This window comes from Pelophylax lessonae (assembly GCF_965119305.1).
Source record: "Pelophylax lessonae genome assembly, chromosome: 9".
Lineage (NCBI taxonomy): Eukaryota > Metazoa > Chordata > Amphibia > Anura > Ranidae > Pelophylax > Pelophylax lessonae.
The window spans coordinates 250,876,456-250,903,861 of NC_138776.1; the positions used below are offsets into that span (position 1 = coordinate 250,876,456).

The window sequence follows — 27,406 nt, forward strand, 5'->3', positions numbered from 1 at the left end:
CTTGCGGCTGTAATGTATTTTCGGCTCCCCACAATACAGATAAAAAAAAAAAAGAAAAAAAAAACGGCGTAGGTTCCCCCCTGTACCTTTGGATCTGGTATGGATTTGGATCTGGTACACCAAAATTATGAAAAAAAAAAAACACGCACTGCGCAGGAACAAGCCCTACTGTTCAAAAATTAGATACAAATTTAGATTAGATAAAATACTCATCATACAGGTGCAGAACAATTGGGCCTTGGTTGTTGGTGGTGCCTGAACAACGCAACCCCTCGCAGATAATCTTGCTGGGTGCAGGAACGGGCCCTGCTGTTGAAAATGAGATTTGAAATTGCATGTACTTGTCATACAGGTGCAGAAAAATTGGGCCTTGGGTGTTGGTGGTGCCTGAACACCACAACCCTTCACAGTTACTCTTGCTGGGCGTAGGAACGAGCCCTGCTGTAAAAAATTAGATAATAAATTGAAACTGCATGCACCTGTCATAGAAGTACAGAAAAATTAGGCCTTCAGTGTTGATGGTGCCCTAAACCAAAAACATTGTTGGAAGCTAGCATTTGCAGTCTTCAAGGGATCCCAGACCCCTAGCAAATTCAGTTAAATCAGCATCAGGCAAAATACAAAAAATGGGCAGTTTTGGGACGTTAGATGAGACACTGGCGAGCACTGCTCAGCGTCTCCATCCCTGTATATAACAAAAGTGAAAAGCAAGGGGGATTAAAGAAGGTGTGTAGAAACCAGCCGGTCCTTAGTTTGATATACTTGCCCACCAGTCTGCTAACAAATCAAATAAACCTGTCTAACAAAATAGGTTAAAAACAGGGGTTTAGTTAACACACATTTGCAAATGCATGTATAAGCTGCAAGGCCAACAACAAGGCACCCTGTGTATCTTTACAAAAGAAAAACCTGGCGCTGAGAACTAATTACCAAAGAAGAAACCCAAAAAGTTAACATATGGCCAAAAATGTGTTAAAAACATAGTGAAAAAAATAGCATGGGGAAAAATCTGAAAGGAAGAAATTGCCTTGGGTCCTGAGTCAGAGGTGCAGCTGTCTCATAATCAATCCCAAATGATAGAAGCACTGAACAAAGAAGGAGTTTTAGCGCTCACCAACACAGAAAAATACACCAAGGCTAAACATGTTGGAATACAATGTCACAGTTTAATGTGATAAAATTATTAAAAACTTGTCCACGGAAGCTCCTATGGGAAGATGGAAAAAAGAAATAACCCCATCCGCAGGTCACCATAAGAAACATGGACAATGGAACAATACCTGCAGGGGAGAAAGAGAGAAAGGTCGGGACTTGAAATGAGGTTACAAGAACATTGTATCTCCATCCCTAATATAATGAAAACAAGGAGAGGGTTTGGGACTTTGAGTGAGGCGTGTGGTTAACCATGACCATGAACTGTAAAAGGTGCATGCATATTGAGACAATAGACATGAGGTATCCTCAAAATGTAAATTGATTTCATTGAATGCAAAATTTTTAACATAATACAGGCAATAAATATCATACATGTAGTCCCAATAACCAGAGCATGTTTTGGAGCTGTACAAATGAGTATAGCAGAAATATTACAATAGTAGTATAGACAAAAACATTGTATCACATAATAAACAAATGATCCATAGAAATTGCATCCTGTATGCTCTACGCGTTTCGTGTTAGTACACTTCCTCAGGAGCTGATGCAATTGATTATCTATAAAAAAGATGTGTATAAAAAACAATGCATAGAAGTAAAAACGCCCATAATGAGCAATGTCTACCACAATAACAAAATGGCTTACAAATTGATTCAAGCTGTTGCATCATGAGACCGGTAATGGAAGGTCCTACCAAGTCGTCCAACCCGGGAGCTAAGGGATCAATACCAGGCACGCATAGGGGTAAGAGAAGCATAATAACTGTAGGGATAGCCATCTCCTCAATTGTCTGTCCACTGAGATTTCTAAAATAGGGTTGGATTCGTACATTGTAAAAGTATGCAGTAAAAAGTAAAAAATACTTACATAGTAACTCAGTGACAGATTGGAGAGACTAATGAAATCCCAAAACCAAAAGAGAAATGAAGGCAAGAGAGAACAATGGATGCCGCATGAAATGTGCATGCAGTGATAAAATGAAAATGAGAAATAAAAACTAAAAGTGAATGATGGTGAACAGATAGTCAACGTGAACAACCACCAGTATGAGGGAAGTGAAAAATAAAAAGCCAAAACTAGTGGGATTGAAAACACATGGTGATCAAAAGGGAGTAAGGAAGACATGAGGTATGGGGACTGCATGGATGGGCAGACCACTAGCATGAAAAAGTGAAGCCCAAAGGGAATGGAAGTTAGCAATGAACCCAGTCAAGAGGCAAACAAGTGTCACCACGAGCGTGCACCGGGAGAGCTCCCAGCGTCACACAGCCGTTCCAGGAGGGGAGTGCGTGCAGCTGCTGTCGGCGTGGCCGAGCAGGAGCTGGCGCCCAAACGACCTCGTGGAGGAACGCAGATGACCAATCGATGTGCTAGTAGGACAGCCAAAAAGTGGCGTCATAACCAGGACGGAAGGGGCGTGGCGCTGATGCGCCGCGGCCAATTCCCCCCCCCCACCTCCACAACCATAGGATGGAAGGGGAAGGGGAGGTGGGCGGCAGGAGTGCATCGCAGCTCCCGGGGTGGAAGGGGAGGAAGGAAGCCAACCATATGAACAGGAGACAAGGGGGGCAACAATAGATGACAATGAGATATGCTCCCAACAGCAACTCAGGCAAGGCATGGAAATGTGAATGAAAAAGCGATTTGCCTTTAGCGCCAGTTGATGCCTTTGTGGCATCACAGGCCCCCACTCCACCTCTGGCCAGTTGTTCCGTCCCTAGTGGTCCTGATTCTAGTGTTCCTTTTTTAGGACTTCCCCCCACCTATCCTTTCGAAGGAAAAAGAAAACTACAAGAATGTAGATGTGGGGGTCGCCAACGAAGGGAGCAGGAACAAGAAAGAGAGAATAGACTCAAAGGAAGTGGCTGTTTGAATAATAGTACGATCAAAATCTATAATTTGTCCTCACAAGTTCTGAGTGAGGCTGAGCATTCCCTTCTCTTCAAGGGTCTCAGCTTTGCACCCAACATTAAGGCCAATAAGTTTCACATTTTCAAAGATCTTAATCGGTTCATTCGGAATCTTACTGTACAGCGGCATTACATTCAGCCCACCAACATCTCCACCCAGCCCGTTGGGCTTCCAGACAATACCTCTCTTTCGGATGCAAATCCTCCTGATGATACCCTAGATCCTGCATGTTTACAGGATCTTTGGGATCTTTGGGAGGAAGGCCACATCAACAGCCAACCCCTTGAGGCTTGGTTTGATCCCCCTGTCAGGCATACCTCCTTCTGTCCACACTCTACGTTCTATCCCTCTCAATCCAGAGGTCCCTTCCTTGAAGCTGCAAGCAGCAGTTGGGTCCATGGTACTCACCAAGAGGGAGAGCCTATTCCTCCTACCAACTGTATGCAGTACTCCATACTTCTACCATCTCCCTAAGGTCAACAAATCGTTGCTGAATCCCCCTGGGAGGCCCATTGTGGCTGGTACAGACAGTTTTACCAGTGGGTTGTCCCAGTAAATTGATTGGTTTCTTCAACTAATCGTTCAACAACTTCCATTGCTTATCTGTAACTCCTGTCAGGTGGTGGATATACTTCAACAATACTCCTGGGACAACCATTATCTGTGGGCCTCTTTGGATGTGTACGCGCTTTATACATCAATGTTACACGATGTGGGTGTCAGAGCACTGAATCATTTTCTCACTAAGGATGCACAGTTTAACTCCCGACAGGCATCTTTTTTGGCAGAAGGACTGAGGTTTTGTTTGGAACACAACTATTTTATTTTTCAAGATAAATTCTATCTGCAAATTAAGGGCAGGGCTATGGGAGCTGGTTTTGCACCCTGTTATGCTAATCTCACCATGGGTTTTTGGGAGGAATTTAATATCTGGCAAAACAATCTCTTCTTACAACACATCATTTTCTATGGGAGCTACATTGATGACGTGCTTGTCATACTGTGTGCCAGAAATATATTCACTTGCCGCTGAACATGGCCATACAGCTCTGGGATTCCCTTCTGCGAAAAATATTTCCTGCCTGGGACCTTCCATTATGGTGTTCCTGTGACAGGAGTTACTTTGGGCATGGGGGTTGTGGACCCCAAATTCTTTTAAAGAGGTTGGGAGGCACTATGTCCAGCCTTGTGTGGCTTTCTTATGTTTAAGTCACCCTGCATCTGTTATGGATGCAGGGTGACCAGGAGGGTGGTGAACACTGAAAATAGGGTTTGGACTACTACAAATGGGACAGTCATATTCAGGAATAATGTCTCCCTTGTAATATGAAGATTTTTGTTCCCATTTGCCATGAGGTCTCTGAACAGGAAGTCAACTCCTAATATGGTCATTACAGGAAGTTCTGAGGAGACGGACTGTCTGAGGTGGCTCTCCATTCACCTATTGTCAGGTGTGCTAATGACCTCACCTGTTGTCTGCTAAGGGATGTATTGACACTCAGAGTAATGTGTATTGAGGGCTCGTTAGGGAACCATTGTTCTGTATCTGACCAATCCCTGTTGACTCATTTTAAAGTCCTCATTTGCATGGCGGTCCTTCTGGTCAAGCTATCTGACCAATCACTGCTGACTCATTTTCAAGCCCTCGTTTGCATGGCTGGAGAGGACCTTATTGGGAACTGCAGGTACTGTGCAATTGACCAATGGGAAAGCGGTTGTTGGGGGAAGGATGTTCCAAATTCTGTATAAAAGTGTGCTGTGTTCTTCCAATAAATGTTGTTCCTGTTTTACCCTCAACTCGGAGCTTTGTCTCGTTCTTGGGGGGATTCACTGTATGCTGTTGGAGACTGATTGCTAGGAGTGTAAGATGATGTATGCTTTTCCTGTTCGTCTGCTAGCAGCTATTCATGAGGTTCCAGGTTGGAGTGCTATTTTGTATCCAGTTCGGGAGTTTGGTGTTCTGCAGTAGCCGTGCCTGTCTCTCAGAAAGGGGCATATCGCCTAAACGGATTTTAACCCCTTGTCTGCCGAAACGGTCCGTTACAGTTCCAATGGCCACAAATTTACGAAAGGCCTGCTCTTTCTCAGCCGGCAGCACAAGATGGCGGACTCTAAGGCCAAGGCTAAGGCCCCACCAAAGGCCAAGGCCCCACCAAAGGGAAAAGCACCGATCAAGAAGATACCTTCAGAACTAACTAAAGGAGGTTTTCCAGGATTCTACAAGAACTTGGGGGGTGGATTCAAGGCTTCAAGTCATGTTCTGGTCCTAGATGGCAGAGGACATCTCCTTGGTCATCTCGCCACCATTGTTGCTAAGCAAGTTTTGCTTGGACGTAAAGTGGTTGTCATCAGATGTGAAGGCATCAACATTTCTGGCAACTTTTACCGCAACAAACTCAAATACCTTTCTTTCCTGCGTAAACGCTTGAACACAAACCCTTCCCATGGGCCATACCACTTCAGAGCACCTAGCCGCATCTTCTGGAGGACTGTAAGAGGTATGCTGCCACACAAGACTAAGCGAGGACAGGCTTCTCTGGAGTGACTGAAGGTCTTTGACGGTATCCCACCTCCTTACGATAAGAGGAAGCGTATGGTGGTCCCTACTGCCCTAAAGATTGTGCGCTTGAAGCCAACACGCAAGATTGCTCTCCTTGGCTGCCTTGCCCATGAGGTTGGCTGGAAGTACCAGGCAGTCACTGCCACCCTGGAGGAGAAGAGGAAGGCAAAGGCCAAGCTGCACTATAACAAAAAGAAGCTGGTCATGAAACTGAAGAAGCAAGCAGAGAAGAATGTTGAAAGTAAAATTGTAAAGTACACAGACGTCCTGAAGAAATACGGTGTCCTTGTTTAAATATGCCCACAGACTTGGAATAAAATATTTGAAAAACTAAAAAAAAAATAAAAATTTACGAAAAGGCCTCCGAGTCCACCAGTTTATATGGCAGTAGTTGGCGGGCTATCAGTTCCGTCAAGCCAGAAGTCAAACGTTGGGCAAAAGGGTTATCCGGCGTCATCATTTTTTTCCACTCCAACATTTGGGCCACAGAAGCCTGCCTTTTTCCATAACAACGTGACGACGGCATCTGTCAGCAACAGGTGTGACCAGAAATGTGTGGACGAACACAGAAAATATCAGGCATGATTAAAGTGTAAAGAATATAATTTATTTAAAAATAAGTGAATAACACAAATGTAAACGCACATCCAGAAAACGACAACTGTGTAATTCCAACCAGATAACCAAACAATAGTGACACACAGCAAACAACTGCTCAAATCAAATATATACAAACAACAGGATAAATGAATAGTAATTGAAACAGAGCCTGGGTCATACACGGGAGATCAAGCAGAGGGAGCTGGGAACAAGACAGAACAGGGAGAGGGTTACAGGAGATGGAGTAAGCAAACAGAAAGAAAGGAATCAGGCTGCAGGGTCAGGATCAGGGTCCAGGATCAGGCTGCAGGGTCAGGATCAGAGTCCAGGATCAGGATGCAGGGACACAGGAATGCAGGTCAGGAGCACATGGAGACAACACCAAGGCAGTGAGGAGGAGCATACACAGGGTTTAAATACGCTTCCTGCAACCAGCATCAGGTGATGACTGATAGCATGAGATGTTAGCTTCTGACTGCTGAGAGACACCCGCTGGTGGACACTGGAATTGCAGCCTATGGATCTGGGAGCAACAGTGCCACCAGCAGGTGAGCTCTTTCCTGACAGCATCATGGAAGGCGGAGTGGAGGACAATTGTGAGGAGAGAGGAGAAGGAGAAGAGGCTGGACGGTGAGAGCCTGGAGTGTGGCTTTGTGGGTTCTGACGGTGTTGCTCCCACTGGGCTCGGTGATGGGAGTTCAGGTGCCTTCTTAAGGCGGTTGTCCCTAGGTGAGTGTTGGGCTTACCACGACTTATGCGTTGACTGCAAAGGCTGCAGATGGCAACACTGTTGTCAGCAACGGACACATTAAAAAAAGCCCACACTGCGGAGCCATGTGCCGGCGTCCTGGGAGCGCCAGATGTGACTGTACATGGTTGATGGCTCGCTCCCGATAAATTTGCATCCTGCTTTGTACCTCTTGTGCAATGCAAGTTCTGCCTGCTTCTCCTCCCTATCTCCCGGTCCGTCTCTCCCTCTGAACTCCCCTCCTCTTCCTCTCTTGTGGCCACCCACGTGACGTCCATAGACACGTCATCATCCATGTCACCTTCCCCACCACTAACATTCAAGATCTCAGAGTAGGCAGCAACAGCAGGGACCAACCTCCTTGGGCTGATCTGGGTACTGTCATCAGACTGCTGAGTGGCGGCTGTTGCTACCTCCTCTTCCTGATCCAATGCCAACAATGGCTGCGTATCGCAAACGTCTTGTGATGGATCGGAAAATAATTCCAGTGGAGGGTATGTGGTGGTGGTTTTTGTGGTGGTGTCTTTGGGGGTGCACACAGCAGAAAGTGAAAAGGGTGCATATAGAGATGATGAGGAGGGTGCAGAAGAGGAAGGCTGAGTGAGCCACACAACCAAGCCCTACCCCTACCACCCCTGCGTAAGTGTCTGCCTCTTCCTCTGCCTTTCATGTTTTTAAATTACCCTGTGACAAAAGTCTCTAGAGAATCGCAGTATATCTGGAAAAAGGTATATAACACCCCGCTTCAATCTGTGGTATTGGGGGGCCACAGGTTTTGTCACACCAGTTCTACAAATAATTGGCCAGTAACTGTTCTCACTGTGCGTAGCACAGTTAACACAGCAAAAGAGGCCACATTTTTGCAGGACTAAAATACAATCTTAGAAAAGTATACTGTTAAATAACACCCCACTTCAATATGTGGTATTGCGGGTCCACAGTTTTATCACACCAGTTCTACAAATAATTGGCCAGTAACTGTTGTCACTGTGTGTAGCACAGTTAACACAGCAAAAGAGGCCAAATTCTTGCAGGACTAAAATACAGAAAAGTATACTGTTAAATAACACTCCACTTCAATATGTGGTATTGGGGGGCCACAGTTTTATCACACCAGTTCTACAAATAATTGGCCAGTAACTGTTGACACTGTGTAGCACAGTTAACACAGCAAAAGAGGCCAAATTCTTGCAGGACTAAAATACAATCTTAGAAAAGTATACTGTTAAATAACACTCCACTTCAATATGTGGAATTGGGAGGCCACAGTTCTATCACACCAGTTGTTCAAAAAATTGGCCATTGAGTTTGGCACTGTGTGTATCAGAATTAACGCAGCAAAAGAGGCAATATTGTTGCAGGACACAAATACACTTATGAACGTATACTCAGATAACACCTCACTTCAATATGTGGTTTTGGGGGGCCACTAGTTTATCACACCAGTTGTTCAAAAAATTGGCCAGTGAGTGTATCCGACTTAATGCAGCAAAAGAGGCAATATTGTTGCAGGACTAAAATACAATCTTAGAAAAGTATACTGTTAAATAACACCCCACTTCAATATGGGGTATTGGGGGGCCACAGTTTTATCACACCAGTTATAGAAATAATTGGCCAGTAACTGTTGTCACTGTGTGTAGCACAGTTAACGCAGCAAAAGAGGCATAATTTTTGCAGAACTAAAATAGAATCTTAGAAAAGTATACTGTTAAATAACACCCCACTGCAATATGTGGAATTGGGGATCCACAGTTCTATCACACCAGTTCTACAAATAATTGGCCAGAAACTGTTGTCACTGTGTGTAGCACAGTTAACACAGAAAAAGAGGCCACATTTTTGCAGGACTAAAATACAATCTTAGAAAAGTATACTGTTAAATAACACCCCACTTCAATATGTGGTATTGGGGGGCCACTGGTTTATCACACCAGTTTTTCAAAAAATTGGCCAGTGAGTTTGGCACTGTGTGTATCAAGACTTAAAGCAGCAAAAGAGGCAATATTGTTGCAGGACACAAATACACTTATGAAAATATACTCAGATAACACCCAACTTCAATATGTGGTATTGGGGGGGGGGGGGGCACTGGTTTATCACACCAGTTGTTCAAAAAATTGGCCAGTGAGTTTGGCACTGTGTGTATCAGACTTAATGCAGCAAAAGAGGCAACATTGTTGCAGGACACAGATACACTTATGAAAGTATACTCAGATAACACCCCACTTCAATATGTGGTATTGGGGGGCCACTGGTTTATCACACCAGTTGTATAAAAAAATTGGCCATGGAGTTTGGCACTGTGTGTATCAGAGTTAACACAGCAAAAGAGGTCACATTTTTGGAGGACTAAAATACACTCTTAGAAAAGTATACTGTTAAATAACACCCCACTTCAATGTGTGGTATTGGGGGGCCACTGGTCTATCACACCAGTTGTTCAAAAAATTGGCCAATAAGTTTGGCACTGTGTGTAGCAGAGTTAACACCGCAAAAGAGGCAATATTGTTGCAGGACACAAATACACTTGTTAAAGTATACTCAGATAACACCCCACTTCAATAAGTGGTATTGGGGGGCCACTGGTCTATCACACTAGTTATATTACATTAAAAGTTCTTTTGTCACTATTTGTATTATTGCTGCAGCAACGCTCAGTCACCACACCAGTCACAATGCTGCACAGTGCACAATACAAATCCACTATAATATGCTTTCTATATAACAAAGTATATTATACTGTGGATTACACCCCTATATAGTGCACTGCACACCTATAAAGGAAAAAAGGGAAACAACTGCGCTAATTCAAAAAATAAAAAACAAAAAAGCAGCAACTTCAAGTGCGACCGACACCCCAAAACAGAATATAAAGAAATAAGTTGCGCTGTGAGTTGAACCATCAAATAAAATAGTCCATAAATGTCCAATAAACAAAGATGAATGTGGAGACTTGTGCAGGTACCGTTTACCAAAAGCTGAATAAAGGAAAGCCAAATGGAGAGTGGTTCCACTTGTCCTCAAAGTTGTGACACAATGGTTCTCCTTATTCCAATGTAAATCTCCTCAATGGGACATTAAAAATAAAAGAAAGCAAACACCATAGTGTAAATCCGAAAGATAAGTAGGGAATAACACCCGAAATTAAAATTAAGCCTTGTGCAGGTACCGCTTACCAGAATTAAAAAAGAGAATGGCCAGATAATAAAGGGTAACTCCAACCCGCCTCAGAAATTGGGGATCAGGGTACCTCACGGTTCCGATGTGGATCTCCAGCAGTGTGTGCGTTGAGTTATATGAAATAGAAAAGGGCAAACGCCATAGCGTAAAACCACAAACAAAATTACACAGAAAGCAACACCCTAGTGATGTGAACACAACGGGTCTCGTGCAAAAGTGGGTCAGTGTAGATAGATAGAAACATAGAAACATAGAATGTGTCGGCAGATAAGAACCATTTGGCCCATCTAGTCTGCCCAATATATCTGAATCCTATGAATAGACCCTGGCCCTATCTTATATGAAGGATAGCCTTATGCCTATCCCATGCATGCTTAAACTCCTTCACTGTATTTGCAGCTACCACTTCTGCAGGAAGGTTATTCCATGCATCCACTACTCTCTCAGTAAAGTAATACTTCCTCATATTACTTTTAAACCTTTGCCCCTCTAATTTAAAACTGTGTCCTCTTGTGGTAGTTTTTCTTCTTTTAAATATGCTCTCCAACACCATCAGACTTCGTAGGTACCCCTTACCAAATGCTGTATGAGAGATAGCAAAAAGTATGTAGGACACCTTCCCCAGTGGAAATGGCTGCTTACCAGAAAGACCTTATGGAGAGCGTAGAGAGAGGGGGGGCACCCCGATCATGCAAACCAGGTGAGCGATGATATGTATAAATACTCTTACCAACTCCACAAATAAGTAGGCAGGGGTTCGAATAAACTCAGCTAGGACCTCCACTGTGAACTCCGCCAACTGCACAATTATGTAGGCAGGGGATCAAATACACTCAGCTGGGACCTCCGCTCTGAACTTCACCAAAGGGCTCGAGTTGTAAGTCAGGGGTTAACCAGGGAACACAGAGGAGAGAGCCATAGCGTAAAACCCAAGATAAAATTTATTGCACAAAGGAAAAACACTTACAAAACGTCAGAAGACAGGTGCATGGATGGAGAGGGATGTGTAAGCCGCCGGCCGGACGGCCCCGCTTGCCCGTCCTCCGTAGACAGATACGTAGGGATGATGTCAGCACGCCGCGTCCTGACGCATTTCATCAAAGATTACATTCTCAAAGGTCCACCTTTGAGACCTACGTATTTGTCTACGAAGGACGGGCGAGCGGGGCCGTCCGGCCGGCGGCTTACACATCCCTCTCCATCCATGCACCTGTCTTCTGACGTTTTGTAAGTGTTTTTCCTTTGTGCAATAAATTTTATCTTGGGTTTTACACTATGGCTCTCTCCTCTGTGTTCCCTGGTTAACCCCTGACTTACAACTCAAACCCTTTGGTGAAGTTCAGAGCGGAGGTCCCAGCTGAGTGTATTTGATCCCCTGCCTACATAATTGTGGAGTTGGTGGAGTTCACAGTGGAGGTCCTAGCTGAGTTTATTCGAACCCCTGCCTACTTATTTGTGGAGTTGGTAAGAGTATTTATACATATCATCGCTCACCTGGTTTGCATGATCGGGGTGCCCCCCCTCTCTCTACGCTCTCCATAAGGTCTTTCTGGTAAGCAGCCATTTCCACTGGGGAAGGTGTCCTACATACTTTTTGCTATCTCTCATACAGCATTTGGTAAGGGGTACCTACGAAGTCTGATGGTGTTGGTGTTTCATCTATCTACACTGACCCACTTTTGCACGAGACCCGTTGTGTTCACATCACTTGGGTGTTGCTTTCTGTGTAATTTTGTTTGTGGTTTTACGCTATGGCGCTTGCCCTTTTCTATTTCATATAACTCAACGCACACACTGCTGGAGATCCACATCGGAACCGTGAGGTCCCCTGATCCCCAATTTCTGAGGCGGGTTGGAGTTACCCTATATTATCTGGCCATTTTCTTTTTTAATTCTGGTAAGCGGTACCTGCACAAGGCTTAATTTTAATTTCGGGTGTTATTCCCTACTTATCTTTCGGATTTACACTATGGTGTTTGCTTTCTTTTATTTTTAATGTCCCATTGAGGAGATTTACACTGGAATCGGGAGAACCATTGTGTCACAACTTTGAGGACAAGTGGAACCACTGCACACCTATACCAAATACATTGCAGCTCTTTAAATGACTTTTGTGTACATTAACAGAGCGATTTGTGTCACTGCCGATCTCTATCTTTCCCTAAAGCACGGACTGGATACCTGTCCCTAAACTGAAAAGAGACTGTAGTAGACCTATACCAAAATACCAGCCCTGAAAAGGACTTTTGTGGATCTTAACAGAGCTATTTGTGTCTGGCAATCTCTCCCTGATGAACACAGCAGACCTTTCCCTATGCTGACAAAAAGCAGAATGTGAAATGGCTGCCAGCTCTGGTCTATTTATAAGGTAGGGGGCATGTCCATGTGCTGAAATGTTTCAATTGGCTGTCCCGTTCCACCTGACGGCTGTGTCATGGGTGAAAGTTCTCCCCAATGTAAACTAATATGGCAGCCGCGAACAACATCATGTGTTCGCAAACTTGCCCGCGAACCGCCTGCCGGGCGAACCGCAAGGCCATCCCTACCAGTGAAGACTAGTGAGGCCCCACTCATCCCGAAGACTCTTGCAATCTAGCTGTAAAGGGGGCCCCATTAGTATACAGAGTGCACTCTGATATTTAGTTGGTGCAGAGATACTATATTGCTAAGGAGTTATTAATGATACAATTATTCCTTGGAAACTGTCAATATTAATCATTGGTCACTCTCTCTTTTACTTGAAACACAGTGTATTTACAGCATTATAGGGTACTAATCCCTTAGCATATATAGGTATACATATATGTATATATGTGGGGATTGTACCCTTGATCCTGATTGCTGAACCCTGCATAAGTCACAGGTTGGGGATTCAGGATCTTTATGCTTTTGATGTTCTTATGTTACTGGTCATTGACCTTGTTTGTGCATTTCAAAAACCGCACATCAAAGATCAGTAAATTTGATCCTTTATTGCAACCCTATTCTTGTGGTCTTGATCATTTATAATGACAGAATCAATAGTGTCAGTTGGGTTGGAGGTGGTTCAGGGCAACCGAAGTGAAGAAGATATACTAACTTTAAGCCACTCCCCTGGGAGCAGGGCTACATATATTATATATCCTTTATCTATTTTTGCACTTATAATCAAATGTGGATTTATTGCATTTAGCACCTTTTATTATAGCACTCCTAGCACTTTATTCACCTTTTAAAAATGTATGCATTTTCAGTTGTTTTAGCAAGCGCTGTTATTATTTATCCTTTTTAGTATATTATCATTATTATATAATAGAACAATATTATTCATTACCAGTGGAGCGCTGTCTACCAAATAGCAATATTCACATTTCACTTTGGTTGGCCTAATATGGCTCAAGACCAACTGCTTCACTTTGTTTAAATTTTGGTTCAGTTTTTATTATTAAGTGTTTTAATCCAGGTAAAAAAGGTATTGGTTTTATTTTCTTTCTTCTTTTTTTATTTTATTTTATCTCTCCTGTGTGACAATTTGTTTCTATGTTACTATGTAAATGGAAAACTTTTCTACCTTTAAATAAAATCTGATTTTAAAAATGTGATTATTTGTACAATACTTTAAAGTAAATTTTGACAGTGCCAAGTTTGCAGAAATCTATTTCTCAGTTACTGTCATCTCTGTAAAAAAAAGGGTTACGTACACAGGCGATAAATAATTGTAGGTCATGGTAGACCAAATCATGTCTCTATAAACACTGAAAATCTGCTTACTGAAGTCATTTACTTTTTTGGACAAGATTTGGGATCAAAGTTTGTGTTTGCTGTTTTTGATTGACTTCGTTTTCAGGTAAAAAATATGTTCGTAGTCTGATAACGTATCAGTATATATAGATGAACACCTTGGATCTTCTGCTTCATCTGCTCCAGGTCTCTTGGTGTGTCTACCTTGGTCAAGTCTCTTGTGTCTACCTTGGTGAGTACCATTGAACGATCAAGTACCATTTAAATGAACACCTTACTTCTATTTCTGAATACATTCATTTCTAAGTATTGGTAGGTTCAGCTAAAAAATTTACTTCAGATCTTTTTTGTTTTTTTATTTCACCAGTTTTTGGATGGTGAGAACATTTTTCAATTTTCTATGGAAAAAAATAAATTCAGTAGAAAATATATATATTTTTGTTTTTAGTTTTGTATATTTTAAAAAGTGTCAAGTTTTCTGAAGTCCGTTTCTCATTTATTGTCCTCACTGTTAAAGGGTTATGCACTCAGACATGTAATAATTGTAGGTCTGCTACTGTTTCATGGTAAACCAGAACATGTCTCTGGAAACAATAGACTTGCTTTTTTCTGTTTTTGATTTATTTAGCTTGCAGCTAGACATATGCACGTAGTCAGATAACATATAATTACATAGTTAGTCAGGTTGAAAAAAGACACAAGTCCATCTGGCTCAGTAAAGAAAACCCAACCATACAAACCCATATACACAATCCTATACCTGCAGTTGATCCAGAGGAAGGAGAAAAACCCCAGCAAAGCATGATCCAATTTGCTACAGAAGGGGAAAAAAAATCCTTCCTGATCCCCCAAGAGGCAGTCAGATATTCCCTGGATCAACTTTACCTATAGATATTAGTAGTACCCAGTTATATTACTGTATGTACACCTAGGGAACAAATCAGTATATACAGTGCCTTTGCGAAAGTATTCGGCCCCCTTGAACTTTTCGACCTTTTGCCACATTTCAGGCTTAAAACATAAAGATATAAAACTGTAATTTTTTTGTGAAGAATCAACAACAAGTGGGACACAATCATGAAGTGGAACAAAATTTATTGCATATTTTAAACTTTTTTAACAAATAAAAAACTGAAAAATTGGGCGTGCAAAATTATTCAGCCCCCTTAAGTTAATACTTTGTAGCGCCACCTTTTGCTGCGATTACAGCTGTAAGTCGCTTGGGGTATGTCTCTATCAGTTTTGCACATCGAGAGACTGAAATTTTTGCCCATTCCTCCTTGCAAAACAGCTCGAGCTCAGTGAGGTTGGATGGAGAGCGTTTGTGAACAGCAGTTTTCAGTTCTTTCCACAGATTCTCGATTGGATTCAGGTCTGGACTTTGACTTGGCCATTCTAACACCTGGATATGTTTATTTGTGAACCACTCCATTTTGTTTTATGTTTTGGATCATTGTCTTGTTGGAAGACAAATCTCCGTCCCAGTCTCAGGTCTTTTGCAGACTCCATCAGGTTTTCTTCCAGAATGGTCCTGTATTTGGCTCCATCCATCTTCCCATCAATTTTAACCATCTTCCCTGTCCCTGCTGAAGAAAAGCAGGCCCAAACCATGATGCTGCCACCACCATGTTTGACAGTGGGGATGGTGTGTACCGGGTGATGAGCTGTGTTGCTTTTACGCCAAACATAACGTTTTGCATTGTTGCCAAAAAGTTTGATTTTGGTTTCATCTGACCAGAGCCCCTTCTTCCACATGTTTGGTGTGTCTCCCAGGTGGCTTGTGGCAAACTTTAAACGACACTTTTTATGGATATCTTTAAGAAATGGCTTTCTTCTTGCCACTCTTCCATAAAGGCCAGATTTGTGGAGTATACGACTGATTGTTGTCCTATGGACAGAGTCTCCCACCTCAGCTGTAGATCTCTGCAGTTCATCCAGAGTGATCATGGGTCTCTTGGCTGCATCTCTGATCAGTCTTCTCCTTGTATGAGCTGAAAGTTTAGAGGGACGGCCAGGTCTTCGTAGATTTGCAGTGTTTCGATACTCCTTCCATTTCAATATTATTGCTTGCACAGTGCTCCTTGGGATGTTTAAAGCTTGGGAAATCTTTTTGTATCCAAATCCGGCTTTAAACTTCTCCACAACAGTATCTTGGACCTGCCTGGTGTGTTCCTTGTTCTTCATGATGCTCTCTGCGCTTTAAACTGACCTCTGAGACTATCACAGTGCAGGTGCATTTATACTGAGACTTGATTACACACAGGTGGATTCTATTTATCATCATTAGTCATTTAGGTCAACATTGGATCATTCAGAGATCCTCACTGAACTTCTGGAGAGAGTTTGCTGCACTGAAAGTAAAGGGGCTAATTAATTTGGCACGCCCAATTTTTCAGTTTTTTATTTGTTAAAAAAGTTTGAAATATCCAATATTGTATAAATGTCCCACTTGTTGTTGATTCTTCACAAAAAAATTACAGTTTTATATCTTTATGTTTGAAGCCTAAAATGTGGCAAAAGGTCGAAAAGTTCAAGGGGGCTGAATACTTTAGCAAGCACTGTATATGTAGATGACCATCTTGGGTTTCTTCTTAATCTGCTGTAGATCCCTTGTGTCTACCTTGGTGAGTACCATTCTATGACTAAGTACCATTTGACGAGCAACCTACTTATGTTAACTAATTTATTTTTATGTATTGATAGGTCCAGCTGCCAAAATTAATTCAGATTTTTTTTTCAGTTCACCGCTCTTAGGACTGTGGGAAAAATGCTTTAATTTTCCGTGAAATTTTTTTCTTTATTTTTAGTTTAAGTCAGGAAGGGTGAAATCCTCAGTCATGATTTACTGCTGTATACCTTTTGGGGAGATTCACTCTATCAGCTATGATGGTCATTGTAACCAGAACATAAAGCAATTATGAGATCCAAATTAGCAAAGATCATCCAATAGGGACACCCATTTCACCAACAGCTAGATGCATCTCTGGGACGGAAAGTAGAAAACTCCCCAACTGGTCAATGACTTAGAACACATGCTAACTTGCTAATTAATTCTCATAGCGGCAAGACAAGTAGTATTATTTTGGATCAGGAAAAGGCAAGTTCTTTAAATAATGAGGTGGGGACATCAGCAGAAATGTATTAAAAGATTCATTTTTCTCTTTCTCTGTAGATCCACCGTTGTTGAAAATATGAAAGCTCTGCCTTTCGGTCTACTTTTCCTCTATGTGGCTCTATTGACGCCAGGCAGAACAGATGGACAAGTGGGAGAACGAGGTATAAATATTTATATCCTAAAGGGAATCTGTAATAGTTTGGGGTAAACTTTTGGCATCAATATGGTTTTATACTTTTTAAAATCAGTAATATTTTTTGTAAAAATAAAAAATGTGTTTATGTTTTTTATATACACTATACTATTAAAAGTATTGGGATGCCTGCCTTTACGTGCACATGAACTTTAACCGCTTAAGCCCGTAAGCCGTAAGATTTTACCCCCTTCCTGACCAGGGCCTATTTTGCGATTCGGCACTGCCTGATTTTAACGGACAATTGAGAGATCGTGCGACGCTGTACCCAAATGAAATTGACGTCCTTTTTTTCCCACAAACAGAGCTTTCTTTTGGTGGCATTTGATCACCTGTGCGATTTTTTGATCATGCGCTATAAACAAAAAAAAGAGCGACAATTTTGCAAACGTTTTTTTACATTTTTTTATATGAAATTCCCCCAAAAAAATGTAAAAATCTAAAATTTTTAACATTTTATGTCAATTTGTTTTCTGCTACATATGTTTGGTAAAAAAAATCTCAAAAAGCGTATTTTGATTGGTTTGCGCAAAGGTTTTTGCGTTTACTAACTAAGGGAAAGATTTTTGTCATTTTTATTGTTTTTTTTAACGAGTAATGGCGGCGATCTGCGATTTTTTTGCGGGACTGCGACATTGCGGCGGACAGATCGGACCCTTGACTGACATTTTTGACACTTTTGAGGGTACCAGTGACATTACTGCAGTAATCAGTGCTATACATATGCACTGTTACTGTAAAAATGACACTGGCAGGGAAGGGGTTAACTTTATTGGAGAAGGAGGGGTTAAGTGTATCCCTAGGGGCGTGCTTCTAACTGTGATTGGATGTGGCTTGTGATGTAACAGCAGAGATCTACGGTCCTACACAGCAGGACCGTATGATCTCTGCTGTTACACAGGGGAGAAAGACAGGCGGCTTTGTTTACACTAGCCGCCTGCCTTTCTCCCGATGTAACCGACGATCGCGAGTGACCGGCGGACATCGGGTCCGCCGGTCACTCGCGCGGGGGGGTACGTGAGTGAGTGGGAGCCTCCAGCGGCGCATGCTCGGTCCCTAGAGCCTCACAGGCTAGCGACGTAGACCTACGTCACTTTGCCTGTGAGGGGCTGACTGCCGCCGTAAATCGTCTTTAGGCAGTCGGCAAGTGGTTAATGATATCCCAGTCTTAGTCCTTGGGTTCAATATTGAGTTGACCCACCCTTTGCAGCTATAACAGCTTCAACTCTTCTGGGAAGGCTGTCCACAAGGTTTAGAAGTGTGTCTATGGGAATGTTTGACCATTCTTCCAGAAGAACATTTGTGAGGTGAGGCACTGGATGAGAAGGTCTCCGCTCTAATTCATCCCAAAGGTGTTCCATCAGGTTGAGGTCAGGACTTTGCGCAGGCCAGTCAAGTTCCTCCACTCCAAACTGGCTCATCCATGTCTTAATGGACCTTGCTCTGTGCACTATTGTGCAGTCATGTTGGAATAGGAAGGTGCCATCCCAAAACTGTTCCCACAAAGTTAGGAGCATGAAATTGTCCAAAATGTCTTGGTATGCTGACGCCTTAAGAGTTCCCTTCACTGGAACTAAGGGGCCAAGCCCAACCCCTGAAAAACAACCACACACCATAATCCCCTCTCCACCAAATGATTTGGACCAGTGCACAAAGCAAGGTCCATAAAGACAGGGATGAGCGAGTGTGAGGTGGAGGAACTTGACTGGCCTGCACAGAGTCTTGACCTCAACCCGATAGAACACATTTGGAATGGATTTTAGCGGAGACTGCTTGCCGGGTCTTCTTGTCCAGATCAGTGTCTGACCTCACAAATGTGCTTCTGGAAGAATGGTCAAACATTCCCACAGACACACTCCTAAACCTTGTGGACAGCCTTCCCAGAAGAGTTGAAGCTGTTATAGCTGCAAAGGGTGGGCCAACTCAATATTGAATCCTACGGACTAAGACTGGAATGCCATTAAAGTCCATGTGGGTCTAAAGGCAGGTGACCTAATACTTTTGGTAATATAGTATATATATATATATATATATATATATATATATATATATTTAAAAAACATAAAAAAGCATTATTTTCTTTACTGAAAGTATAAAAATGATTTAAAGTGAATGTAAGGTCATTTTTTGATAATAAAAAAAAACATGTCATGCCTTATGGAAATATAACTAAATATAAGCATAAACAATTAGAAACACAAAAAAAAATGTTATGCATAGATTACAACGACAGTCCATATATATTGTATGGAAGAGGCAGTTCCTATGCACGGTCAATGGTCTAGGATAAGATCACCAATCCAGTGAGTAGGTAGTTATGCAATGGTGTCCAGACAAACGTACCACCGCCAATGGAAAGTATGCACACTCACAAAATTAAGCGGCTGCCATTACAGCAGCATACAGGCCTCAAAACACCTATAGAGGTCCCTCTGGAAATCGCACAGCAGATGGTGCCACCAATCATTCAAATCGGGATATCACTGAGAAAAAAAAGCTCCCCTAGAGCCCAGAGGTATTTTAATGGTGTAGTATGGTTTATTCCATAGATAAAAAGACACAAGTGCAAAAACATAAAACTCACATATGTTGCTGCTGGTGACCAGGAATCGCTCAGCAGTGGGATGTCAATGCCAAAGAGTCATGGCCCGATGCGTTTTATCCGTAAGGACGTAAACATCTTGACAACGTCCTTTCGGATGAAACATGTCGGGCGTGACGCTTTGGCATTAACGTCCTGCTGCTGAGCGATTCCGGGTCGCCAGCAACAACATAGATCCTGATTTAAATGAATGGGGACATTATCTGCTGTGCGATTTCCAGGGGGATCTCCATAGGTATTTTGAGGCCTGTTTGCTGCTGTAATGGCAGCCGCTTGATCTGGTGAATGAAAGCAGAAAAAAATGGGCATCACAGTTTGTTGTGTATGGGGCTTAGAAGCCCATGATGACCCATGTCCACAGCCAAAAGCTTCTACAATGGTCACATGAACATCAGAACTGGACTACGGAGCAATGGAAGAAGGTGGCCTGATCTGATGAATCACGTTTTCTTTTACATTTTGTGGATGGGTGGGTGCGTGTGCATCACTTGTGGAAGAGATGGCACCAAGATGCGGTATAAGAAGGCAAGTCGGCAGAGGCAGTGTGATGCTTTTGGCAATGTTCTACTGGGAAACCGTGGGTCCTTCTATTCATGTGGATGGTACTTTGGTGTCCATGCCTCAATGGGTCAGGGCTATTTTAGCAAAAGGGGACCATACTCAATATTAGGTGGGTGGTCATAATGTTATGGCTGATCAGGATATATATATATATATATATATATATATATATATATATATACTGTATATATATATATATATATAGCATATTACTGTTTGCATGAAGTGGCAAAGAGGGCCTGTGCTGTGGTTGAACCCAGACAGATCTTTTTAATGCAATGCTTCCTGGGGCTTCAAAGTGGGGTGAGGGATAATGGGGGTCTGGTGAGTCCAGAGGTTAATTAAAAAAAAAAAAAAAGATGTTTAAAGTGAGCCCAGGGTCACCTCACTTCCATACTGTGCTAAATTCTATTCTATAATTAAACAGGACTGCCTGGATTTCCGGGAATACCAGGACTACCAGGACCACAAGGACCACCAGGACCACCAGGATTTTCGGGGATACCAGGAAACTGCAAGGATTCGGGTAAGATGAAACATTGTGCTCAATAATTTTTGCTTTTAATTATATACCTAAAATCAGGCCTATAACAAGACAATATTGTTTTTATGGTTAAAGTAAAGCTTTTTATTTTTATTTTTTTTTATTAGTTTTAAAATATAGGGAAAGGTTAGAACCTCTGTTAGGTCTATAATGCTGTGTCCCCTTTGGTATAATTCTATTTTCTTGATGGATGTTAAAAAAATTTATATTTTCAAATCTATTTCTATGGAATCCTATTTGCAAAAATTCCTCTGAAAAACATTTCCTATATTTTACAACTAAACGTCTGATACAGGGATCAGCATACAAGATATATTGCAAAGCATTCTGTAAAAGGAAAGGCCCAGCACCGGCTGTGCATTGAAGCAGCTTGTGTACAGCCATGGGAGCCCAATGGTTTGATTTGAAAATGGTAAGGTCAGGAAGAGAGTAGGGAGGGGGGTTTTCCTTTGTGTGACCCCCCATTGTGCAGCAGCTGTAAAGTGGAAGCTGCTAATAAAGATGTAATCCTTTTAGCCCTTGGTCACTGATTCTAAAGCAGAGTTTCTCAACTGGGGTTCCCTAGAACCCTAGGGTTCTGCAAGAGGTCCCCAGGGGTTCTGCCGCAATCTGCCCTTCAGCAGTGGGCAGCTGACAGGTAGATTGCATCCCCAGCATGCAGTTCAGAGTTTCTCCACTTTTCCCCACCAGGCCCTCCACCTACCCCTGTCCATCCAAGGTTCTTGTATGGGACATCACCTGGGATAGACAGAAAGGGAGGAGGGGTCAGAGAAGAACAGTTTGCCAGAAGAAGAACGATCACAGCCACTTTCCTGCTATGCTTAGCATAAGAAACCAGTATGTGCTGTGTGCCCCAAGTAGTGTGCCACATGCAGTGTGCCCTAAGGAGAGTGTCCCATAATGTGCCCCATGTAGTATGCCCCATAATGTGCCCCATGTTCTATGCCCCATAATGTGTCCCATGTTCTATGCACCATAATGTACCCCATGTAGTGTGCCCCATAATGTGCCTCAAGTAGTGTGCCCCATAATGTGCCCCATGTTGTATGCCCCAAATTGTGTCCTGTATAGTATGCCTCATAATGTGCCCCATTGAGTATGCCTTATAATGTGCTCCATGTTGTATGCCCTAAATTCTGCCTCAAGTAGTGTGCCCCATAATGTGCCCAAGTTGTATGTCCCATTATGTGCCCCATATAGTATGCCTCACAATGTGCCCCATGTTGTATGCATCATAATGTGCCCCATGTAGTGTGCCCTATAATGTGCCTCAAATAGTGTGCTTCACAATGTGCCCCATAATGTGCCTATGTTGAATGCCCCATAATGTGCCCCATATAATATGCCTCATAATGTGCCTCATGTTGTATGCACCATAATGTGCCCAATGTAGTGTGCCCTATAATGTGCCTCAAATAGTGTGCTTCATAATGTGCCCCATGTATTGTGCCCCATAATGTGCCCATGTTGTATGCCCCCATAATGTGCCCCATATAATATGCCTCATAATGCGCCCCATGTTCCCATGTTGTATGCACTATAATGTGCCCCATGTAGTGTGCCCTATAATCTGTCCCAGGTAGTGTGCTCCATATTTTGCCTGTCCCATGTAGTGTGCCTCATAATGTGCCCCATGTTGTATGCCCCATAATGTGCCCCATATAGTGTGTCTCATAATGTTCCCCATGTAATATGGACTATAATGTGTCTCATGTAGTGTGCCCTATAATGCGCCTCATGTAGTATGCCCCATAATGTGTCCCAAAATGTGTCCTGCTCCCATGTAATGTGCCCTGCTCTCATGCATGTTTTTACCACTCCTCCAACCATCCATCTAAAAGAGATCTATTTCATGGGCAGTTTTACCTATTAGTCCTAGTGCCAGGTGTTTCTTTTCTATATGTTTACGTACTTATTGGCCTTCCAAGGTCCAAAATTAATATTGAGCATAAATCATTTTGGTCCTCCACAACAGTCCGAGTTTCTCATGTGGCGCCTTTGGGATAAATAATTGCCCGACCCTGTTTTGGAGGTTTGATGAAATAAGTTGATAGGTAGCTAATCTAAGAGGGGCTTCCCGAATTTTGAAAAACCACAAATTATTAAATTAAATAACAATCAAGGAATACATTTATTCAGGAGGCATAAAAGATACTTCATTGCCCTTACTATAAATCCTTCAACAGTATCAACTTCTCTTTCCTCAGTATGTGAAGATATCCGAGGGAAAAACAAAGCCTTGAATGGACAACTAAAAGAACTGCAAACAGGTAAGAAGAAACAAAGAACGGTTGGAAAAAAGTTACATGGGCAGCTGGGCCTGATATACCAAACTGTTCTACTGAGAGCTTTCTCCCTCAGGAACCAATCAGATTTGAGTCTGAGCCAAGGGGCTGAATCTGAGTTGTATTAGGGAGACCTATCTCGTTCTTAGTAAGAATATGTTGATATGTCGGGTTCTTTATGTTTGGATGACTTTACTTTTTATGCATCTCGTGGGAATTTCATGCAGATTTTAGCATTTGTTAGTAATGTGTTGGCCATGGCTTTTTTTAAAAATGTCCTTATTTAGGACATAAAATACAGGTGAGTTTGCAAAAAGATAAACAAGCTTATATTTCTCAGACAGAGCACAGGAGCTATTCAACCAATACACTGCTCTATTCCATCCATTCATAGGGAATCAACGTTAGTATAGAATAGTCCCACCTTCACTAGTGTCCAAGGGGGCCAACAAGTTCTGGTAGTGTGTGGAATGAGTGAAAGCAAACCAGGGGCACAAGGCATCATTAACTGTATCTTCCCAGTGGTATAAAGAGGCCTTGAGCTCTTCCATTTAACCTATGTCATTAAATTTAGCGAACTACAATGCCATAGGTGGGGGACCAGTATTTTACCAAGTGGTGGGTATGCAGGCCCTGGCCGCATTAAAAACATGGACCGTCAAGGAAGACTTGAATAGAGAAGTTGGGACCTGATTAATGTGTAACAAATAGGTAATGGGGTGGTCTCCTAAGGTGATGGAGGTAAGTCGAACAATGATCGAATATGCAGTACTCGGTGGATTTCAACATCTCCAACACACATCCAGCAATTGTGGAAAAAGTTTATGAAATACTTTGGATCTGCACCAATGGGATAGAACTTTATACCACTGTTCCTGGAACGAGTTCACTATTATGTGCAAACAAATTTGTCCTCTTGATCTGGGCAGGGTAAATGAAGTTTGCATGTCAGATTCCCTTTTTCTAAACAAATGGTCCGGAGGCACATAATCCTCTGGTGGTGCCGTGAGGAGTTCATAGATTAAAGACAATAAATAAGTGGTATATTGCATGGATTTTTGCTGGGCCATGACTTGGCTAAAAACAGAAAAACAGATCATAACAACACGTTGACCTAGAATAGGGTAATCTTTACAAGCATGTTATGTTGCATCCATATTACTGCGAGGATGTCAATAAACTGCGAGGGTGCTAATAAACATCCTCATAGTTCATTAACAAGCTCTGTAGCTTTCAAACTGACAACCTGTTAGGAGGTGTGGGTAGAAATCTGCAGTAGGGATCGACAGATTATCGGCAAAACCGATATATCGAGGGCCGATCTGCACTTTCCCCGATATATTGGAATCGGCCCCTGAGGTTACCGATATTGCCGATATTTCAGGGAAAGTGCATGTACCAGAGTGAAGCCTACAGCTAGAGGCATTACCCCGGTACTGGCATCCATAGCCGTCGGTCGGCTGTCTTGGAATGACAACCGATGCGGCTGAAAAGGGGACATCCCCCCCTCCCGCCTCCTTCCGCGCCTTGCCTGGGTCTCCCGTCCCACCAGAAGAGAAGACCCAATTAAAGCCGCATTCAGCTCTGATTGGGTCTCCGTGTAAAAACCCGGAAGTGATGTCATCATGACATCACTGCCGTGTACTCGGTGCCAAATTAAAAAAAATGACAGCGTTCAAAACAGCCAAACTTGGCGTTTTAAATGCTTTTAAGTGCAGAGAAGGTGTTCACGGACCCCCCGTGCGTGTGACCGGCGGACCCGATGTCCGCCGGTCACTCGCCGATTGTTGGTGGAGAGGGAGAAAGGCAGGCGGCTGATGTAAACAAGCCGCCTGTCATTCTACCCTGTGTAGAAACAGTGATCATACGGTTCTACTATGTAGGACCGTTGATCACTGTTCCCACACCTCAAGCCACAGCCAATCACAGTTAGAATCATGCCCCTAGGGACACACATAACCCCTCCCTCTCAAAAAATGTTAACCCCTTTACTGCCAGTGTAATTTTACAGTAACAGTGCATATGTATAGCACTGATTACTGTGGTAATGTCACTGGTAACCCCAAAAGTGTAAAAAATGTCAGTCAAGGGTCCGATCTGTCCGCTGCAATGTCGCAGTACCGCAAAAAAAATCGCAGATCGCCGCCATTACGCGTTAAAAAAAAGAACAACAAAAATGACAAAAATCTTTCCCTTTGTTAGTAAACGCGATAACTTTTTCGCAAACCAATCAAAATACGCTTTTTGCAATTTTTTTTACCAAACATATGTAGCATAAAACAAATTGGCCGAAAATGTTAAAAAAATTTGATTTTTTAATTTTTTTTGGGGGGAATTTCATATAAAAAAAATGTGAAAAATATTGTTATTTTGCAAAATTGACGCTCTTTTTTTGTTTATAGCGCATGATCAAAAAATCGCACAGGTGATCAAATACCACCAAAAGAAAGCTCTGTTTGTGGGGAAAAAAGGACGTCAATTTTGTTTGGGTACAGCGTCGCACGGCCGCGCAATTGTCCGTTAAATTCACGCAGTGCCGAATCGCAAAATAGGCCCTGGTGAGGAAGGGGGTAAAATCTTCCGGGGCTTAAGTGGTTAAATGTCCGAAAATATCGGCAGATATCGGCCGATTTCGATATGTGATGACCAGAATTTTGGTATCGGCATTAAAAAAAAACAATATCGGTTGATCACTAATCTGTAGGGCTTCTCTGAAGGAGACTGAAATTGCTTCCCTGATCCATTAATCGTGGGTGCAATGCTCTGTAAGCTCCTGTGAAAAAAAAAAAACATTTCTTTCCTGCAGAAAATGTGCATTTATTATTTTTTTTAACAAAGGTGAACTTATCTTTTAAGTGCCAGCCCACCACCACAATATATTTTGCTCTCAGTGAAGATACCTGCACATTATGGTAGGTCTTGCGATGACATCATTTTTTTTTCTTCTCTTTCCATTGCAGCATTTTTATTTTTCAAAGGAAGAGCTAGAAGTGGTGATACAATCTACCTCTCAGATGGTGGTAAAGGCAGTTTCACCGATGCTAGAGAAAGGTGCACAAATGCAGGAGGTCATGTGGCCTCTCCAAAGAATGCTGAAGAGAATGAAGCCATACGGTCCATCACCAATCAGTACGACGAAATTGCTTTTCTTGGAATAAAAAAACTTGAGACAAATGGGATTTACAGATGTCCATCGGGTGACGCAATCTCCTACGCCAACTGGAAAAAGGATGCACCAAAGAATGATGAGGCCAGACAGGACTACTGTGTAGAGCTGCAAAGAACAGGACAATGGAATGACATTTCTTGTGAATTTAAACGTCTTATCATCTGCGAGTTTTCTGTTACTAAAGAGTAATTATTTATATCCTTTGTCACTTTAATTCACGCTTAAGATTTACACATTGGTTATCACTAACTTCTTTATACTCTACGCCACTATGTGTTCCTGCTGCTACTCTGTACATCTTCTGAAAACTCAATAAAATCTTGTGAACGAAAATAAAATGTCAAATTAAAAAAATGTGAAAAAGAACATACCATATATATATATCATTATGTATTTCCATATTATAAGAAAGCACAAAGGAAATTATTGAGAAAAGAGAAGTTGTAAACCTACGTAACAAAAAATATTTGACTATTTTAACCACTTAAGCCCCGGAAGATTTTACCCCCTTCCTGACCAGGGGGTATTTTGCGATTCGGCACTGCGTGACTTTAACGGACAATTGCGTGGTCGTGCGACGCTGTACCCAAATGAATTTGACGTCCTTTTTTTTCCCACAAACAGAGCTTTCTTTTGGTGGTGTTTGATTTTTTTTTAATGCGCTATAAACAAAGAAAGAGCGACAATTTTGCAAAAATAACAATATTTTTCACATTTTTTTATATGAAATTCCCCCCCCCAAAAAAAAATGTAAAAATCTAAATTTTTTTTACATTTTTGGCCAATTTGTTTTCTGTTACCTATGTTTGGTAAAAAAAAAATCACAATAAGGGTATTTTGATTGGTTTGCGCAAAAGTTATTCCGTTTACTAAGGGAAAGATTTTTGTCATTTTTGTTGTTGTTTTTTTAACGCGTAATGGCGGCGATCTGCAATTTTTTTTCGGTACTGCGACATTGCAGTGGACAGATCGGACCCTTGACTGACATTTTTGACACTTTTGGGGGTACCAGTGACATTACTACAGTAATCAGTGCTATACATATGCACTGTTACTGTA

General features: G+C 42.2%; 1 protein-coding gene, 2 long non-coding RNA genes and 1 pseudogene across 4 annotated transcripts; all 4 read left to right on the forward strand.

Moving 5' to 3' along the window:
- Positions 1-5,150: 5,150 nt before the first annotated feature.
- On the forward strand, positions 5,151-5,975 carry LOC309562867 (large ribosomal subunit protein uL13-like; annotated as a pseudogene). The gene has a single exon. The product of its transcript is annotated as a large ribosomal subunit protein uL13-like (transcript).
- Positions 5,976-13,860: 7,885 nt separating this feature from the next.
- On the forward strand, positions 13,861-16,848 carry LOC309563029. The gene is made up of 3 exons (XR_014225690.1): positions 13,861-13,984; positions 14,065-14,110; positions 16,686-16,848. It is a non-coding gene; the product is annotated as an uncharacterized lncRNA (long non-coding RNA).
- A 14-nt stretch (positions 16,849-16,862) lies between these two features.
- LOC309563001 lies at positions 16,863-20,816 on the forward strand. Its single transcript, XR_014225649.1, has 2 exons — positions 16,863-17,154; positions 20,777-20,816. It is a non-coding gene; the product is annotated as an uncharacterized lncRNA (long non-coding RNA).
- A 459-nt stretch (positions 20,817-21,275) lies between these two features.
- LOC309563375 (pulmonary surfactant-associated protein D-like) lies at positions 21,276-26,581 on the forward strand (the record flags this gene model as incomplete). The annotated part of the gene is made up of 3 exons (XM_082267769.1): positions 21,276-21,305; positions 22,962-23,163; positions 26,139-26,581. The coding sequence occupies 3 exons, from the start codon at positions 21,276-21,278 to the stop codon at positions 26,534-26,536; spliced, it is 630 nt and encodes a 209-aa protein (XP_082123895.1). The 3' UTR covers positions 26,537-26,581.
- Positions 26,582-27,406: the final 825 nt, after the last annotated feature.